The 20593-nt window shown below is 35.2% G+C and overlaps 1 protein-coding gene across 9 annotated transcripts in view; it reads right to left on the reverse strand.

Moving 5' to 3' along the window:
* The window catches only part of Idua (alpha-L-iduronidase), a 288729-nt gene that overhangs the window by 243801 nt on the left and 24335 nt on the right, over positions 1–20593 (reverse strand). For 8 of the 9 annotated variants that reach the window (XR_016548188.1, XR_016548187.1, XM_090391167.1 and 5 more), the window contains exon 3: positions 16535–16675. The exons of the other annotated variant lie outside the window; for it this stretch is intronic. Coding sequence is in view for 6 of the 8 variants with exons in the window: in XM_090391167.1 (XP_090247293.1) it covers positions 16535–16675 (141 nt within the window). In the remaining 2 variants the exon portion in view is untranslated. The remainder of the gene's footprint in view (positions 1–16534; positions 16676–20593) is intronic. 9 annotated transcript variants of the gene reach the window in all.

Genomic DNA, 20593 nt, shown 5'->3' on the forward strand with positions numbered 1-20593 from the left:
CCCCTCATACAGAAACTATGCTGTATAGACTCAAGCAAAACCATATGGCAAACACAATATCTAACTAAAAACTATTGTTATTAATTAGATGTGTGTGTTTGCAAAGCAGCAATGAAATTCAACCGAACGTATTAAAATTCTTAAACGTGTTAAAACAAAGAAATATATATATAGTGAATGTTGTTATGACAGTTTCACATATGGAATTCAGTTGAAGAGAGTTAGCATTTCAACTCAACTGGCAGCTTGCTTTTATCTTTCGATCGTGTGATCTTTTGTTAATACCACACCAATGGCAAGCACTTCTTAATAACCTATCATTGCTGTCTGTTTCGCGTTAGGCTTAATTACTGTAAAGGGAGAAAAGTCACAAAACAGAAAAATGTTCCAGGTCCGGTGCATAAAAAAGTTCCGGGGCAGGGACCCAGAGAGCCCCGGCTGAATTTAACCACTGGTTCCCAGAGTATAAAAGCTACTGTTTCACTACTATGTTGGAGCTGCTACTGTGAATATATTCCTGCTTAGATATTTGAAAGTCAAGTTCTGCACTGGAAATTTCAAATTAAACAGTTTTACACCACGTGCTCTCAGAAGCCCGATCCCCAACATTTTTTTCTTTTGGTAAGTGTTTAAAAGTTCGAAGTTTAAGAACCAATTTATAAATTAATTACAATCATTGCACGATGCCTCTGGAATTTATTTTAAGCGAGAAGATGAAGCGTAAATTGAGTGATAATGGTCAATTATTTATAAGAGAAAGAAAATGAAGAAAAGATTTTTTGGAAATTCGATCAGTTTCAAAAAATGCACTGCCATGCGCGTATTCATACAGCTGGCAATAACATTATCAAACAAATTAACCAACATAATCATGCTGGTAACATGGCACGGGTTGAAGCAGCAAAGCTACTTAACGAGATTAAAGATCAAACCCATACAACTAGCGAAGGGACTCATCGAATTATAATGGAAATATATATAAAAATATCTCCTACTGTCATCAGCCAAATGCTGAGCAATGCCTCTGTAAAGAAGTCTATTCGAAGAACCCGAAATCAAGCAGGGCAAGTACCACCAAATCCAAATTCGTTAAGTAATTTAATTATTCCACCTATATATAAAATCACCTATGGAAATGAAGAGTTCCTTTTGCATGACAGCAACGATGGCTGCAACAGATTGCTGATATTTTCTACTAAACAAAATCTACAGTTATTGTTGCAATCGACAACATGGTATACAGATAGTACTTTTAAAACTACTCCGCCTCTTTTTGAGCAGCTGTACACAATTTATGGCTTTATAAATGATAACGTGATTCCTGCTGTTTATGCAATGATGCCTCGAAGAAATGAAGATACATACCATAGAGTTATAAACACATTAAAAAATTTGGAACCAAATTTGTCACCAAAGTTAATCATAACAGATTTTGAAGGGGCTTCAATAAATGCGTTCCATGAAGCATTTCCAAATAGTCAGCAAAAAGGTTGCTTTTTTCACTTTTCCCAGTGTATATTTCGCAACATTCAAGCAAATGGTCTTCAACAATTTGCAATAAGAATGCGCATCATATTGGCAATTGCTTTTGTGCCATCTACAAATGTTGTAGGTGCTTTTGAAGTGTTATGTGAAAATAATGACTATCCTGGTGAAGCTCAGTCTGTTCTATACTACGTAGACGACACCTGGATTGGCAAACCTGATCGTCGATCACTTCGTCGTCCACCTCGCTTTCCCCGTGCCTTATGGAATTGTTACCATGCTGCTCTGGAAAGCTTACCAAAGACAAACAACTCATGCGAAGGGTGGCATCGTGCATTCAGCGAACTAATTGATGCTTCTCATCCGACAATATGGAAGTTTCTAAAAACTTTGAAAAATGAGCAACATTTTAATGTGGGGAAAATAGAGCAATATATATAGCTGGCACCCAACCTACTCCTGGTAAGAAACGCTATCGAGATACTGCAAAAAGACTTCAGCTCATCGTTAGTGATTATGAAAATCGTGAAACTCTTGATTACTTAAGAGGAGTTGCCCATAATTTTTTATTTTGAAAACTTTGTGGCTGTGCATTCACCTTTTTTGTTTCATTTTTTTTCTCCCATACTGCTCAATTTTGAATAGTATGAAATAAAAAGTGTTCTTTTCATGATCATCAAAACAGTCCTTTTCAGGACTACAAATACTGATAGAGAGATGTCTGATTGTACTGATTCCAGTTCCTCTTGAAGATAAATTTTTAAGTTGTTTTAATAACAACAGAATAATAATTGCTCCTTCGAAGTGGCTAATATTACAATTTTGAAGGAATAAAATAACAGAACATCATGACATTCTGCCTTCTAGGTGGTGCACAACACTTGTTTTACCGTGTTTTAGTGGTTAACAAACAGTTCAAATAAATTTAATTTTCATAAATAGATTTCATGTTATCTTTTCATGTATAACATCGTTTACGGTGTTCTTTTACCCCCTAAAAATAAGTCTCAATTGTTACAACTGCTGATTGTTGTCAGAAATCTGACAACAATCAGCAGTTAGTTGGATATAACTATTCTCCCTAAATATTCTTAAATACAGTGCTCTTTCTCCCTCACCATCCTATCCCAGTTCTGTAACAATTAATATTCCATCTACAGAGCCTATAGTAAGAAAGAATATGAATAACTTTATATGTAAATTTTTTATAAAATTTTTTTTTTCACATATATCGCGATGAATTTTCTCCATGATTAAATTTCCAGCGATGAATTTCTCCGCGATGAATTTTCCTCGCGATGAATAGTCCGGACATGTTGGCTGCTATATGGCAAGGGGCATATAGCAGCCAACATAAGTGAATTAAATGAACTGATCATTAAGCAGGAATTACAAAAAAAAAAAAAAAAAGAAAATGTTGGGGATATTTAATAAGGAGAGATAACCAGCAAGCTCATAAGCAGCAGAAGAGGAACAAGAAAGAAAGGTGACCAGTATGGTAAAAAAAAAAAAGGCAAATCAGATTACGAGAATGATTCATGTTGAAGTTTCTGGAACAGAAAACTACATAAACACTGGAATGCAAAAAATAATTTATTAACTAAAATTAATTAATTACAAACTGATATTTCACTACCTCAAGCTAGCATTGTCAGATGCAGTTTAACAATATACATTCAGTGAGGACACACAACAAGATGACCCAGATGACAAGAACAGTACGTGCATGGAGGGTGACAATGGTTCTCCTCATGGTGATTCCTGTTATTGATACTAATGACAAGTAGATAGGGTAGTGTGCCAAAATCTATGAAAGGTCATACTGTTAGTTCTGTTACAAGTTAACCAGGTTCTATAGAACTTGTGCCACTTCCAAGAACAGTCTCTGATTTAAACTAGGATTTCTGAAGTATCCTAGATTTCTTTCATTTAATGAAGCAGTATTTCTCTAAGGCATATAATGTGAAATAAGCCACTTTTGGTTGTCCATTCCAGATGTATTTTTTATGTTCTTTTTTCCTGACCCAAGCATTGCATCCTGTTTGTTAAAAATATTGAGTTCACATTGGCAAGTTATGCTGTAGACATCTAGGAAGGAGAAAGGGTCTTGGTAATCCTTGATTTGTCTTAGGAAGGTAGATATTCTTTAAAAATCTTCTACTCTTCTTTCCTCTACTCTCTCACTTCTTACTTCTCCCCCCCCCCCCAATGCTATTAGAGCAATTCGAGGGCTAGGGGATGACTCTTTTCTCTCAAACTGTAGTTTCCACTATCTACTAAAAAAAAAAAAGCAAGTCTAGTTGTCTTAAGTTAGCAGCCCCACCACTAGGATACCTATCGTCATGCTAGTCACTTGACATAGGGAAACACGTTACTTTCAAGTCTCAACGAAATCCAAACCGAACAGAAAACATGGGAAAAAACTGCAAACTGGAAAAGGTTAAGAAACTTTGGAATAAGAAAAACGTTTTAGTTTAATTTAGTAAAAAAAAATCTATTTGTCTATCTATCTATGTATATACAGATAGATGTTTGAAGATATAATGGATATATCTATATATAAATATATATATATTTTTTTTAAGAAATAAAAAAAAAAATATATATATATATATATATATATATATATATATATATATGCTTTTAACACCTGATTTTTTATGAATATAAAAAATATTTGTACACTTGCTTTTATACGGGTGTAGCATGGAATGAGGAGTTAGCTGGAAAAGAGATCAATTCAGCTTGTGGGATTTGCAAAAACTATCTAGTAGATGCAATGTCTAAATGTATTCCAAGGTTAAATAAGGTAGGTGTGAGATGGATGAATAAAGAGATTAAGCATGCGATACAGAGAAAAAGGGCATTGTGGAGGCAGCATAAGAGAAGGAAGTAACCAATTTCATGAGGTCTACAAAACCAGGCAAGGAGGGTGACTTGGTTGGTGAGAGTAGCTAAAGAGAGGTATGAACAGCAGTTAGCTAATGAAGCCAAAAAGAATCCTAAGGAGTTCTTTTGATATGTAGCCAGCAAAAGAAAGATTGGTTATGTAAGGATGACATTGATTGGAGAAAATGGTATAAAGACAGCTGTTGCAGAATGTGTGGTGGAGATACTTAATGAGCAGTTCATAAAGATCTTTCAATCTTGTGAATGTGATTTCATGGAGAGATTGAGAGCAGTTGATGATGGGGAGGAGAGACTGACTGTAAGTGAGCAAGAGGTGTATGGGGAGCTGGGTAAACTAGATGTTAATAAGGCTGTGGAACTTGATAAATATCACCACGTATTCTGAAGAAATGTGCCAGGGAGTTGACACCTGCCTTGACATATTTTTTTAATATGAGTCTTGCACTTGGTCAAGTTCCTAAGGAGTGGAAGGAGGACAAGATTGTGCCACTTCATAAAGGAGGTGATCAACTCAAGCATCAAATTATAGGTCTATCTCTGTGTCAGGTGTTGTGGTTAAGTTGTTGGAGAAGCTTGTGAGAACTAGGATCCAGAGTTGGGTTGACAACAATGATATATATAATCTTTGATGGACAGCATGGATTTGCTAAAGGGAGGTCATGTTTTAGTAATCTACTGACTTATTACAATAAAGTGACTGCTTCCTTGGACAGAGGAGAAATATACACAGTACTATTCTTGGATTTTGCAAAGGCTTTTGATAGAGTACCTCATGATAAGTTGACAGTCAAACTAGAGCAGGTTGGGTTGGATATTACACTAGTGCATTGGATTGGAGACTGGCTATCTGATAGGTATCAACAAGTTCTGTATGGGGGAGCGATATCCAGGAAAAGAAAAGTCACTAGTGGAGTGCCTCAGGGGTCTGTTTTAGGGCCATTACCATTTAACTTGGTTATGTACATGGACTTGAACGTGTACATGTAGAAGTTGGAAGATTCTTGTTCCATTGTATAAGACTTTGATTAGGCCACACATGGACTATTGTGCCAGATTTGGTCACCTGGTTTTCAGAAGGATGAAGAGATGTTGGAAAGGGTCCAAAGGTGACTGACTAAGGTAGTATGAGGAAAGATTAAGAAGATGTAATTTGCAGAGTCTGGTGGACAGGAGGAAGAGGGGAGATATGACAGAGACCTACAAGTTGGTAAAGGGTTGTTATGGGATCAATGCTGGAGAAGTTCTACACAAAATAGTGGGAGATCGGGAGAGAACCAGAGGTCATCCCTGGAAACTATAAAAAGGTGTGAGTAAGGGAGTGAGAGGCAAGTTTTTTCCGTGCAGAGTTGTAAATGATTGTAATGCCCTGCCTGAGAGTGTGGTGTCTGCAAGGAGTTTGAGTGTGTTTAAGACACAGTATGATGAGCTGTGTGTGTAAGATAAAAGGATCTCCCAGATGAGTCTTTGACTCCATGAGGTCTTGGAGTAATAATAATAATACTCTTTACATTTTTTCTACACACTTTTTATATTTGTTTTTTATATACTAATACCTGTTTATGCCTCTTATTTATTACCTTGTGTACTGGCACAACTTGACTATTGCTGTGCTTGTGTCATTAAACCCAAAACAATCAAAGAAAAAATATACAGTAACATAGCAATATCAGAATAGAATGGAAAAGTAATTTAAGTGAGGCAGAACACACAGTTATTTGTAGACTATCTGTCTGTTTAATTTTTTTTCCCTATGAGATACAGTATGCTATATTCTATAAGGCATATGATGTGAAATGCTCCTTCCCATGTGTTTGCACCCAAGGTCCTTTATTTTCAATATAATAATAATATGTATTTTAAAACTATTTGTTTTGTTTTTATTTTCTAAAATTATGTGTGGGCTAAGGTTTAGAAAATTACTATCAGTGTTGCACAGGAACTTCCACACTTTCCACAAAATATGTCATGCTTCTCCTTCATCATTGGATGCATTCAGGCACATGATGGACTGGCAACCCACTTTGCTTATTCACCACACTCTTACTCAATTTCCAGCGATGACTTCTTGTTTTCTCTCTCATCTAGCTGAGTGCTGAAAAAATTCCTCTACATCAGTCCTATAAAACCATTTTAGTAACTTAAATGTTTTTATCATATCCTCTCTATTATATTCTATTCTATCAACTAACTGCTGTGATCCACATATCCTCAATCTGTTGTTATAGGAAGTATTCCACAGACTATTCACTATCTTGATCACTTGCCACTGTATTCTTTTCACCACTTCCTCATCTCCAAGAACTCCAGGTAATGAGACCTGTGCATGTAGAGTAATCCATTTGTGGCTGTATCAAAGCTATATCTCCACCTAGCTTCATCAATTTCCTGGAGTATAAAGTTCCCTCGATGTAACACACAGCTTGTGATATTTTCATCCCAAAATGTAAAAAGTTTAATACATGTTTCGTATTAAACTGGTATCCATTATGTTTTGCCTACAGTGTAAACCTATTTAAATCATCCTGCAAGTTCTCTGACTGCCTTGATTAAGTATTCCACTACCTAGTTTTTCATCATCAGCAAACAACTGAATATTTCCCTTCAGATCATTTCCCATATAATTTATTTATAAATTAAACATCAGTAGTCTTAGCAAAGAGCCCAGCAGTAGACACTGCTAGTCACTTGTTTTCTCCTGGATTCTGTTTTTTCATATTACTACTCTTTGGTATCCATATCACCAACTCCATATCTAACTCTGTTTGTTCCAGTTAGTGAAACAATGTTTTACGCCACAAGCAGCTGGTCAGAGTAATTGGCTGATAGTTTATTGGGAACTTTGGATCTTTCTCTAGCTTAAGAAAGACAATAACGATTGCCCTTTTATCAGATATCCAGAAAAATGTTTCTCACAGAATATTCTTTTGAATGAGTTCTGAATGTCTTCTGAAAAATGCTTTGCATTTTTGGGCAAGAAACTCATGGAATAAGAATATGCTGTTGATCATTTAGCAAATACTCCCCAAGAGTGTCAGCAACTGCTGCTGGGTTAGCAAGGATGGAGAGCTGGAGGGTAGTGTATGTGCTCTTCATTTTCTAAATTTTGTCCCAGACTTCTTTACTGTTGCTTGTTCTTGTTGTGGAAGATGTGTATTGAATCCAGGATTCTTTCTGGCTCTGACAATGGATGCATCTAAGCAATGAAGTTTGTTATTGTGGGATATCTGAGAATGATACTCCAAGCTTTTTTTCTGTGCCTCTTTATATGTTGTGCAATCAGCATTCCACAATGGTTCTGGGAAAAGTGGAAAGTGCAATTTTGGGAATTGCATTTTTGGCAGCTTATGAACATACAGCTTATACACACTGCCACATGATTCACTGCATTGCTGATAGAGAGAGGAGCTGACTGTCAAAATCAAATTCTGCTGGACAGGAGAAGGAAGGAAGGTGAGCCAGTCAGCTTGCTCAATTTTCCATCATGATATCCATGACAAATTTCTGGTCAAATATTATCTGTTCTGGCTTTCACTGAGCATTTCAAGTTTTTGATGGCTTTTTCTACTCATACTAATTATGTATTGATCTTCAATATTTTCTATGACTGTTCTGTTACTGGCTACTTCATTCAGCAATCTTTCCAAGTAATGACTGTGAATGTATTTTCAGCTTTCATGTCACCTTTTTCATCTGTGATTACTTTTACAGTACTCTTTCTTCTATTTCTTTAGGTTTTTCAAACCTCCAGAACATTTTGCCACCTTTCTGATATGTATCTTCTATATTATTTTTACCAAAGTCTTCCTCTTGTCACTTTTGTTTAGCTACTTTTATATATTGCTGCTTTGATCATTGATATATTTACAATTGTCAGGACCACAGCACAAATAATACGAATTTTTTTTTTTTTTTTTGTAAAATACCATGCTATGGTTTCTTCATTATAACTGCATGGATTTCAGACAATGCTATAAATCTGCAATTCCATATAAAATCACAAGAACAAATAAAAAACCTACTCTACCTACCAATAAAAGGTCACACAATCCATTGTTAGCCGTTAGCCCAAAATGTTTATTTTTTAAAATAAATTAAATAAATGTTCATATATATATATATATGACAGAATGATCATTGACTCGATTAACATACATAGTTTTATGAAAAAATTGAATGACTAGAACCGAGATTTAAGTAAAAAGGTTTTAATATAAACACACTACTAGTTTCGGCCTGTAACAGCCTTCTTCAGGTGACATTATAAAAGAAAAAACACTAAACATTGAGGGTTAAAAGACTATGAACAACATAGACAGTCTTTATACATAATTAGCATGAAAACGTTGTGATGTTTTCATGCTAATTATGTATAAAGACTGTCTATGTTGTTCATAGTCTTTTAACCCTCAATGTTTAGTGTTTTTTCTTTTATAATGTCACCTGAAGAAGGCTGTTACAGGCCGAAACTAGTAGTGTGTTTATATTAAAACCTTTTTACTTAAATCTCGGTTCTAGTCATTCAATTTTTTCATAAAACAATATATATATATATATGTGTGTGTGTGTGTGTGTGCAATTCAATGGAGACTGGTACCATCACATCTCAAGGAAGTCATCACACACACACACACACACACACACACACACACACACACACACACACACACACACACACACACACACACACTGCATGACATTAATGAAAACAACTAATGGTAATAGAGAGAAGGTGCCATTTCTAACAGATAAAGTATATCCTAATAATAATATTATTATTAAGAGAGACCTCCCAGGAATCAGAGACTCATCGAGGGAGGCAACACATTACCTGCACCAGCTGTCATACCTGTTCTTGATATTTACACTACCTGCACTTACAACTTCCAATAGTAATCCATTCCAATCATGCACGCATTCTATATGAAGTCGAGAATGACAGTATTCATTTTCAACTTCCAAGAATGCCCTCTTGTCCTTTCCCCACAGGATATCCATAGATGGAATTGTTCATTTTATGAACAATTCCATCTACTGATATCCTGAACAAACCTTTCAAAAGATTGTAAGTCTCAATCATATCATCTCTCTTTTTCCTGTTTGCTAGGGGTTGCAGTCCACAAATTCTTAATCTGTCTTCACAATCTGTATTCCAAAATTCTGATTATCACTCTCCATTATCTCCACTGTATCAGAATCACCATGGAAACCAGAAGATCAGCTGTACTTAATAGTCCAAGTGAGGTCTTATCAAGTCCTTGTAAAGAGGCAAAATCCTTACTTATCTTTACATGTCAAGATTCATTTCAGCACTATGTAGGGAGAAAGAAGTGGTGGTGCCTCTATATTAGGAATTGGTCAGACCACACATAGACTATTGTGCTCAAATTTGGTCATCTAGTTTTCATTGTGATGTGATAACACTAGAGAGGATTCAAAAACAAATGACCAAAATCTCCAAAACTCTCCAGATATCAGGACCTTGGAGTATTGATTATGCAGATCAACTGAAGGAATGTGGATTACAAAGCATGGTGAACAGGAGGAAAAGAGAAGATATGACAGAGATTTTCAAGTTGGTTAAAGAATTCTACCAGATTAATACATAAGGAATTATAAAAAGAGTGAATGGTAAGATGGGAACAATGAGAAACCATCCCTGGAAGTTGTATAAAGATGTGGAGAACAAGGATGTGAGTAGATTTTTTTACGTGGATAGTTGTTTATGAGTGTAATGTATTGCCAGATTGCATTGTGAATGTGGGAATTGTAAATGATTTCAAAGTTCAATATGACAGAAATATTACTGGGTGAGTGGCCCTCCTACCACAATCAATGACTGACTCCATGGAGGTTACTGTAATAATAGTAATAATAAAATATAATATGATGCTGGATATATCATCATACCAAAGTGCATGATTTTATATTTACTAACATTGAACTGACAGCCATTTTCACATGTGCACAACTCCAGCCTATTCAAATCATTCTGCAAGTACTGCATATCAGCCACATTCCTGATTACCCTGCCTATCTTTACATAATCAGCAATCAGATATTATGTCTTATGAAATATCAAATATATTTTATTATATTTTATAGAAAGATTTTATATTTGTAGTTTAAACCAATAAGAATACAATTTTGTCAGCCAAATCCCAAATTGCCAGCCCATCCTTATTCGTTTAGTATCCAGGTAGATACCTAACAGGGTGCATGTTAGGTATCTAACATGCACCCTGTCCCATCCTCACAAGAAGGTGAGGATGGGATATAAGGTCAGAAGCCCTAGTCAGTTCTCCGCATTCATTTAAAGGCTATGTAAAGGTCTCCTCTCAGTTATACAGCTGTGATCCTTAAGCACCCCTACTGAAAGATCGTTTAATATTAAATCTGGTGTCAGACAAGGATGTACATTATTCCCTCTCTTATTCATTATCTATATGGATCACATTATGAAGGAAAATGGTATTAAACCTGATATCAAAATTGGATATGTTAATCTCATCTCTTTACTTTATGAGGATGATGTTATACTTCTAAATAAATCTGGTACAAGTCTACATGATTCCCTGACTAAATTGAATAACTGATGTAATAGATATGGTATGAAGGTCAGCAATAACAATACAAAGACAATGAAAATAGGCAGAAGCACTGAAAACATCAACTGCATTGTGAATGGAGAACCAATAGAACAAGTGAAACATTTCAGCCACATAGCACAATTTTTAGTGAAGGTAATAAATTAAATATGTAATAGATATGTAATAAAATAGACAACAGAATCAACAAAGCTGGTATGGTAGGAAGTCAAATGAATAAATTTATATGTAATAAGAGAGAAATTAGTCAAAACACCAAATTAGCTGTATACAAGACAGTGTTCAAACCAATTTTAACTTATGGATCTGAGAGCTGGGTTAGAAATAAAACACTTGACCAAAGACTAGAGACCGCAGATATGAGAGTCCTGAGAAAGACTAGGGGCATAAACAGATGGCATCAATGGCAACATCATATTAAACACAAGGATATTAGGAAAGAACTTGACATTGTTAGCATCCAGGAATGTGTTACCAGAGCTAATTTCAGGGGGTATGGTCACTTAAACAGGATAGGAGAGGAAAGATTAGCAAAAACAAGTGGTCTCTGCCAGGTTGGCAGGAAAAAGATCCACAGGAAGACCAAGATATAGGTGGATTGATATGGTTAAAAGTGCCGAAGATAGAAATATAAGATCTGAAAATGTTGGAGCCTTGACAGGTAACAGATTGAATTGGTGGAAAATGGTAGATAGGCAGTTAGTAATGATGTAAATTTTTCATGTTGTACTATCATATCCTGTACATCCCTTGAGGGTACATTTCAGGAATTTAATGATGAGAAACATTAATATGAAAAATAAGTTGATGGGACTCTTTTTTTATAATACTTATAACCACCTAATTAGGCTGACTATTGTTGTGACCTATTCTTCTTATTCTATTAACTTTCTTATACTTTATATCCTGTTGGCTGCGGAATTTATGTTGTGTCCTATTTTACGATTTTTATTCTATCTAGTAATTTCCTCTTATCTATGTTCTTCTATTATCTACGCACGAGATATCACCAAAACTTATACTAATATCTAAGTTATTTCTCCCCTTAGTACCCCTAATATTTGTATTTATACTGAGCCTTTTGGGATATTTAGTTTGAGATATTATATACGAAAACAAGGAGAAAGAACTCAAATATGTCTGAAAGTGAAACAATGTTGCAGTCGTGACACTTTATCTCATTTCTTAACATTAATTTCCCGCGTGATTAGGTTCATAATTTTTCAAGTGGTGCATTGGACAGCAATTTCAGACAACTCTTTTATCATTGAACAAAGGTTTATTAAATTCCTTAACATGGTACAATTCAATTCTTGTGATTACTCAAATTAATGCTAAACTAAATACTTACAAACTAACATTGGCTTATTACAAGTAATTAGGCTAAGATCCTATAATGAGTATTACGATCATGCCGCCATACATATTCAACACGTAAATTCATTTGACATGGACAAATAAGATTAATGCACACTATTTAACTATTCAATCTTAAGTAGATCAACTAAACCATTTACTGCGCTAACACATAACTAGTATTACGATCATGCCGCCATAACACATTCAACACGTAAATTCATTTGACATGGACAAATAAGATTAATTCACACTATTTAACAATTCAAACTTAAGTAGATTAGCTAAACCTTTTTCTGTACTAACACACAACTATGACATTTTAACTTTCCAATACATTACAATAGACATGCAAAATTCTCAGGACACTTAATTTTTCACATAACATTAACACTAGCCAGCGTATTTTTAATATATTCTGTCAGATACTAGAGTCCTAGTATAAATTTTCCTTGGTCACTTCAACAGTTCCGTATTAGAATAATGACACTTATCACAGACAAATTCTTAGTTAACATTAGATATATTTTACAGTACCTTTCTTTCTTGGGGTTTTCATATGGACCTTTACCTTCTTCTGATTGAACTATCTTGATATAACCTCACCGATAATCTGCTACTCCTACGTTCCCTTTTGAGTTGAACTATGCTTAGACACACTCTGAATCATCTATATATCGGCTGTGCAACTCACCACGTGGACATCGATTTCTTTACTTCTTTCCCCTTCTCGTAGTTGTCACTGAAGTCGAAACACAAAGAATATGTTTCCTTTTCCTTGACTTTATGGCATTCTTCGCTTCTTACATAGGAAATATGGAATCGAAATCCCACTCACTTGCGTTTCCATGTTGTGGCGTGGAGATATAACCCCTATCTTGCCACTCAGGAAAAAATTGTGAAATCCCTACGAAAGAGCTCGCGAAGGACTCTCCTGGAACAGAATCAAAACCAAAACCAAAAAAGCCTCGTGGGGGGGGGGGGGGGTTCCAACCCTTTTATGCCTGTTCTCCTAACGGCACTTATTCTAACTTCTTTTCTCTGCCCCTACTTGTTTTTACTTCACCGACCAATTAGGGTGGCGTTTTTCTGCCAAACGTCATTTGATCGGCGGGCCCGTAACGATGTCTCAATCCGGGAATCGGCCCTGAGCGATAGTCTGTTGTTTTCCTTTGCTAGCCTCTAATTTAATCCCCTTTCCAAAATTTTTCTATGAACTTACTTAATAACTTAATCTCTAGCCTCTCACATACCACCTTTTATGACTAATCCTTTTCTGTCTTATTTATTTAACTCTTCTTATTTAAATCATATCACAATATTAATATATTCTTTCTTTTGTTAGTTAGTTTAACAAAACCTTTATATTTTATATATTTTATTGGATGCAAGAATCTTTCTTTTTCTTTTAATTAATTCAACTATTATCTTTTATGCAGGGTTTTAATTTATTTTAATTATTCTTCATGTTACACCATGATAGCTGAGAATTCTATATTCTCAAGATATCAGGTGTAACACTATTACTCTTTTTACAAAATTTTTAGAGGAAAAGGACAAATAGATAACAACTGGCTAGGTATGGGAATTATATATTTTAGTATATTTGGACTTTGCAAAATCTGTCATAGTATAGTATAATGTCACAAATGGAGTTAGATAGTAGGTAGACTGAAGATGGATGGGCAGATATAAAGAATCTGTGCGTGCGCGCGCGCGCGTGTGTGTGCGTGCGTGTGTAAAGCAGAGGATTACAGAGTAATAAAGGGCTCTCTACCTGGAGTACTGCTGTTCCACTTATATCTTCATCATCATATTATAAATGATTTCTGGAGAGTGATATTCATGTTAAGATGGACAAAGTTATCAATAGTGACACCAATGAATGAGAATTCAAAAATCTTTTAAAAAATTATTTATTTATTTATTCATTTTTGAGATGACCAATACCATTGAATGGATGAGTGACAATAATAGTCTGATATCAAATAGTTTGATAAATATGTGGTGATTCAGATCAATGTGATCATACAATATTAGCAAGACTGTGTTGCAAGTAGAAGAGGCTAAGCATTTGGGGGCAATAGTGGATAGACTACTAAAATACATGTGACACATTACAAAGGAAGTGAGATGACACAAACAGAGAGAGAGAGAGAGAGAGAGAGAGAGAGAGAGAGATGCTGATATAGCCAGAAGATATTCACAAGTAATGACAAGAAAGTGGAGTGTATGGATTTTATAAGATTAACCTTTAACTGCTGACTTTATATTCTACTGACATTGTCCCATGTGCTGAATTAATTTTGCAAAAAATTTATAAATAACATCAATTAAAATTCTTCCTGAAGTAAGAAGTCCGGACAGCATCATACATTCTTGATATACACTTGTTCACTCACAAAAATGGCAATAATAGTGTTTTATAAAATTTGCATAATCAAGGGGTGTCCACTTAATTATGCAAATTACACACATTAATTTATGTAGAATCACCAGGATCTTCTTCATCTGAAGTACACAATTCACTAAACTTGGACAATTCTTCTCCCGACTCATTTGTTGTTAACAATTCATCAATTTGATCATCAGTAAGATAACGCGGATATTTACTGGTATATGCCATATTGTGATATCCCGGAAATCCCCGCAGTCACGTGGTTTATGCATCGTGCTACATAAACCACATACTCACCTACTGTACAACTCTCAGTCTCCACCTGAATCTCTACTATCAATCATCCACATTAACGCCATCTACCGCCCTCCACCACAACTAGTATTTTTTGTCTGTAAATTGCGTGTGTTCTGAAGGGCTGATTTGTCTGTATGCGGGCTGAAAAACCCAAGTTTCCGGGAGAAAAAACCCTGCTACCTCCGTATAAGATCGGCTAACTCACCTTCAATTGAAAAGTCTATATATAAAGGTTCCTCCCATCATGACAAGAACCAAACGTAGGCCTTTTTCAATCGAAGGGCGCAATGTACCGTCATTCTTCCAATGCGCTACAGAGGCACTTAATATGATTAGTTGCAGCAGTTCAAATTTTTCTCTTTAGATGTCATACAAGGACAGAAATCCAAGTCAAATAAACTTCAACTGGTTGGCAATAGATGGAGGAACCTACCCGCAAAGTTTGAATATCTTATGACGATTCTTGCCATACTAAAAGATTGTCTGAATATGGGAGGCGAGCCAACCATTCGAATCAAGTCAACTCAATCGTAGCAAGGTCGCCATTTTTTTCCGCACTCAAATTAACTAACTGTAGCAGTTAAAGGGTTAAGAAGGTGCTGAAAAAGGTTCAGAAACATGTAACAAAATGAATATTGGAGACAGTAACATGTCAGCTCTGAGGATATAAATACTAAGTAATGCAATCTGCAGATCCTGTTGGACAAAAAGAGATAAAGGAGGTGAAGAGGTGTTCTGCAAGTAGAATGGTATGGTGATATTAACACACTGAAAGTAAAAGGTGGGCACATGAAGTGAATGAAATTAAGTATGGTGTGAAAGGAAATGTGACATTTAAGGTGAACCTCTGTAAAGTTTAAGGTGAACTATTGTAAAGTTAACAATAATAATGAATGAAATACTGAGTTTTCAGTAGCAGCAGCACTTAAAACCAAATATTTCACTAATGAACACTGAAAACAACTTTGGGACACAAACTTCCAAATTTGTTGTGGACAGATGTACTTCAAGAAACAACCCCAATGTTCGATTTAATGCGCCCTAAATTGTTTCATCTTTGTAAATAATGAATTTTGAGTTCATTTAGATTTTAAGTTATAATTATTAAATGGAAGAGAGAAATCTTGGCCACTTGAAAACGAAAGTTTAAGAAAACTCTAATATGTACATATCCTTACATTCCATTCAAGTGCCATCTCTTATCTAGGAAGTTGACTACCATGCGACTCATGGTTAACTACAGGCATTATGACGACAGGTGGTGAGGACCCTATCTCTTCCATATATTGTTGTATGCTTTTAAAGTATATGCACATGTACTTTAAAAAAAAAGCAAAGAATTGATATCTAATCAAATTCAGATTTAATAATATTTACATTTTAAAAAGTAAATGGTTAATGAATTCTTTTATAACAAATGATTCTCAAAATGATGAGGAAAATATGTTGATAGTTTTCATCAATAATATTTCTTTTTAGTCACCTGCTAGTTATTAAGTCAAGCATCCAATGGATCCGAACCTGTTGAATTCCTTCACCAGGAAGGCTACCAATCACGGCAATATTTTGATGCATATCTGGACTTAAAAGAAATTTGAAAGCTTCTTCATGTGGATCTGGTGGACTAAAATTATCCATAATGTTAATAAAAATGCAGTTAAGACCATATTACAAAATTATGATTAAATAATAATCATATCTAAAAAATGATTAAAATATTCTGTGAACTTATTTCAACTAAATAACTGACATAAACAAAAAATGAAAATGTAATATACTGTATGTAATATTACACACACACACGCACACGCACATATATATTATTAGAATGCTGGCTTACTCAGTTTGTTATCATATTTGTTAAATTTTAATGACTAAACAGCAAGAATTTAAAATCAGAACTTTAAAACTTTAATAGAACATGACTAGTTTCTTCAGAAAGCCGACTTCATCAGGTGTAACAGCATAATAAAAATATGTAAAACAGAAAGACCATAAAAGCATTGCGTTTCCAATATAACGGAACATGACAATTAACTGTAATAAAAGTTTAACTGGGAGACTGAGTTAAACTTTTAGTTTAACTCAGTAAACTAACCTTCATATTAAGGTCATTCATCTGGAGTATACACTTATGTACAGAGACAAGCTATATTACATTTCAAACAGTATGCCAGAGAGACAATGATCTGATCAACATTATTCTACTGGCCTGGCCTCTAGTGGGGGAAAAAAAAAAAACTACTTTGATGTAGGTTTTTTTTTGTCACTAGAGGTCAGGCCAGTAGAATAATGGTTGATCAGATCATTGTTTCTTTAGCATACTATTTGAAATTTAATATAGCTTGTCTATGTGGATTAAGGGATGAAACCAAGAATATAATTTCTTGACATCTGTCATCTGTAATTTATAGTATAACCAAGTGAAAAATATCTTGTAACATTACTATAATATGGTTTCAACTTTTATTGAAATTTCATTAGTGGATATGTGTATACTCCACATGAAGACCTTAATATTATTATTATTATTATTATGGGTATCTCCATGGAGTCAGTAGACTCATCGCAGGAGACCCTAACTAGCAAAACAATATCTGTCATATCTCTTCTTGAATTCATTTACAGACGAAGAGCTCACAACTAAGTCGGGCAATGAATTCCACTCATTCACCACCCTCCAGGCAAAAAACCTCGTTCTGACACCCTTGTTAACCACACTCTTCTTTAATTTCCAGGGATGACCTCTTGTTCTTCCATCACTATCACACAGCTGAAACATTTCCCCTGCATCAATATCTTATAAAAACCTTTCAGTAATTTAAATGTTTCTATCATATCCCCTCTTCTCTGCCTATCGACCAACCTCTGCAATCCACAAGCTCTCAATCTATCAATGCAGGGAGCATTTTTTACATCACTCACCAACTTGATCACTCTTCTCTGAGCTCTCTCCACAGCCTCCTCATCTCCAAGGAATCCAGGTGACCAGACCTGAGCACAGTAATCCAAATGTGGAAGTATCAACGCTTTATAAAGGGGAATAATAACCTCTTTATCTCTGGATGTCAGTGTGTGTTCCTCAGCAACCAAGTAATCCTATGTGCAATCTTGGACACCTTAGCAATGTGTCCTCTGAACTTCATCTCCCTATCTACCAACACCCCTAAGTCCCTAGCCTCATCAATCTCTTGGAGTACTGTTCCATCAATGTAGTACACAGCTGGTAATCTTTTAATCCCACAATGCATGACTTTACACTTTTCCACATTGAACTGACATCCATTATCTTTTGCCCTTTCTACCAGCTTATTTAAATCATCCTGCAAACTTTCAACATCAGCTTGATTTTTTATTCCGCTACCCAACTTTGCATCATCAGCAAACAACTGAATATATCCCTGTAAGCCATTTCCTATATCATTTATATACATATTAAATGATATAGGAAATATCATTTAATATGTATATAGCACATAGCCCTGAGGCACACCACTGGTCACCTGCCAATTTAGTATCCATTCCTATCTGCTCCAATTTGTGTAACAGTGTTCAATGGGGGTATCCTGTCAAAAGCCTTAGCAAAATCCAGAAATACCACTGTGTTGCCAGTTCCTTTGTCCAACTCAGATGTCATTCTATTATGAAAAGTTAATAGATTGCTAAGGCAGGATCTACCTTTAACAAAACCATGTTAGCCTCTATAGAGTATCATATCCTGATCCACCCATTCTTGAATTTTGTCTTTAATCAACTTTTCCAATACGTTTACCACTACTCCTGAGATGGTTATTGGTCTGTAATCAACTACCACAGTTTTAGAGCCACCCTTATGCAAAGGAACCACTTTGCCTAACTTCCACTCCCTAGGGACCATACCAGAGTTCAAACTTAAATTAAATATCCAAGTAAGAGGGGTTGACAATTCATTTGCACATTCACGCAACACCCGAGCTGATATTCCATCTAAGCATACAGCAGTGTTTGCATTTAAATTTTGCAATATATTAAATACCTCTGATTCTTTAGCTTCAATTCTCACATTAGTTATTGCTACAGGTACAGAGATATCCTCACTTGGGTGATAGACTTTTGAAAAGTGGTCACTCAGTAACTCGACTATTACATCTGATTTTGTCACCTCAATACCATCAGTACCCACTAAAGTTATTGTTCCAAAGTCATTCTTCCCTTTACTTGCCACATAGCGGAAGAACTCCTTGGGATTACCCTTGATCTCTTTGGCTAAGGTCTTCTCATAATCTGATTTAGCTTTTCTTACTATGCTGGTAACCCTCCTAGCTTGAGCCTTGTACTGCTCATGGGTGTACTGATCGCCTTTCTCCTTGTAAATTCTCCATAACATTTTCTTTTTTTTGCAGATCAAGCTTGATACTACTGCTCATCCATCTAACGCCTGCCTTGTTTGACTTCCTGAGCATGGGGACACAATCTGATATTGCTTTCCTCAGATACCCGCTGATTTTATCCCATGCGCTGTTAACATCTTTCCCCTGCAATATGTTCTGCCATGGGATGGCTGCAAGCTCACTCCGAAGCTTGTTATAATTGCCTAACCTGTAGTTCCGTATTGTTATATTTTTGCCATGGTGCTTTTACTTTTCTTTTTCACATTAATATATTTTTTTCTTCTTATATCTGTTATATCATTTTTTATCTTTTTCACTGTTAGTTAGTTCTATCCACAGAATTTTCCTGATTCTTAGAATGATTATGTATATTAAATAAATTGACAAATGATTGACTTCTGAATAGAGCCCGATCCTCAGCAATAATGGTCTGGAGTTACCTCCTAATCAGGTTCTGGCAATATTTATTTGTTCAAGCTGCGCCAGCCAGATCCCTAGGTTAGAAATTCCTTTTAACCAAGAAGTAACCCTCAGAAAATATACAAAGTAAATCAATCTATTATTTACTCCTTATATCAATTTTATCGATCTCTCTTAAAACACTTTAGATTACAGTCGTGGTCTCTGTCATATAATTCTCTCCCGCTCAGATCCAAATATTAGCAAGCGGTGCATTGGATTCAAATCAAGGCAAAAAACAGGTTAAGATAATCGAGATACATTTATTAGATTCAAAAGATTACACATTTACAATAAAAAAAAACACTCAATAGGAATAGAGTTATCCCAAGTTATAGGGTTACACATATCAACTGTAATTCACATATCACATCTAAGAATAGGCTCATTTCACTACACAAAATTCTAGCTAGCATCCCTTAAATATCTTTACTATCTTACACATATTCTTAAAACATTCACATTGATAATTCTATAGATCATTACTTATGGCAAATTAACTACTATTCATTCAGACAAATATTAAAGAAACAGCTATTTGGTTCTAAACACTGGTATCTAAAACCTCACTACAGTCCTTCATACAAGTTTTAGAGTTATATAACCTAACATCTAGTTTCTTCCATGATACATTATTCCGTTCTTTGTTAACAAAGGAATTATAAAGGGTTTTACATTAGTACATTCCTGTAACTTATTCCGTCTATCCTTTC

This window comes from Typopeltis vanoorti, chromosome 4 (assembly GCF_054136105.1).
Source record: "Typopeltis vanoorti isolate ZY-2024b chromosome 4, IOZ_Tvanoo_1.0, whole genome shotgun sequence".
NCBI lineage: Eukaryota > Metazoa > Arthropoda > Arachnida > Uropygi > Thelyphonidae > Typopeltis > Typopeltis vanoorti.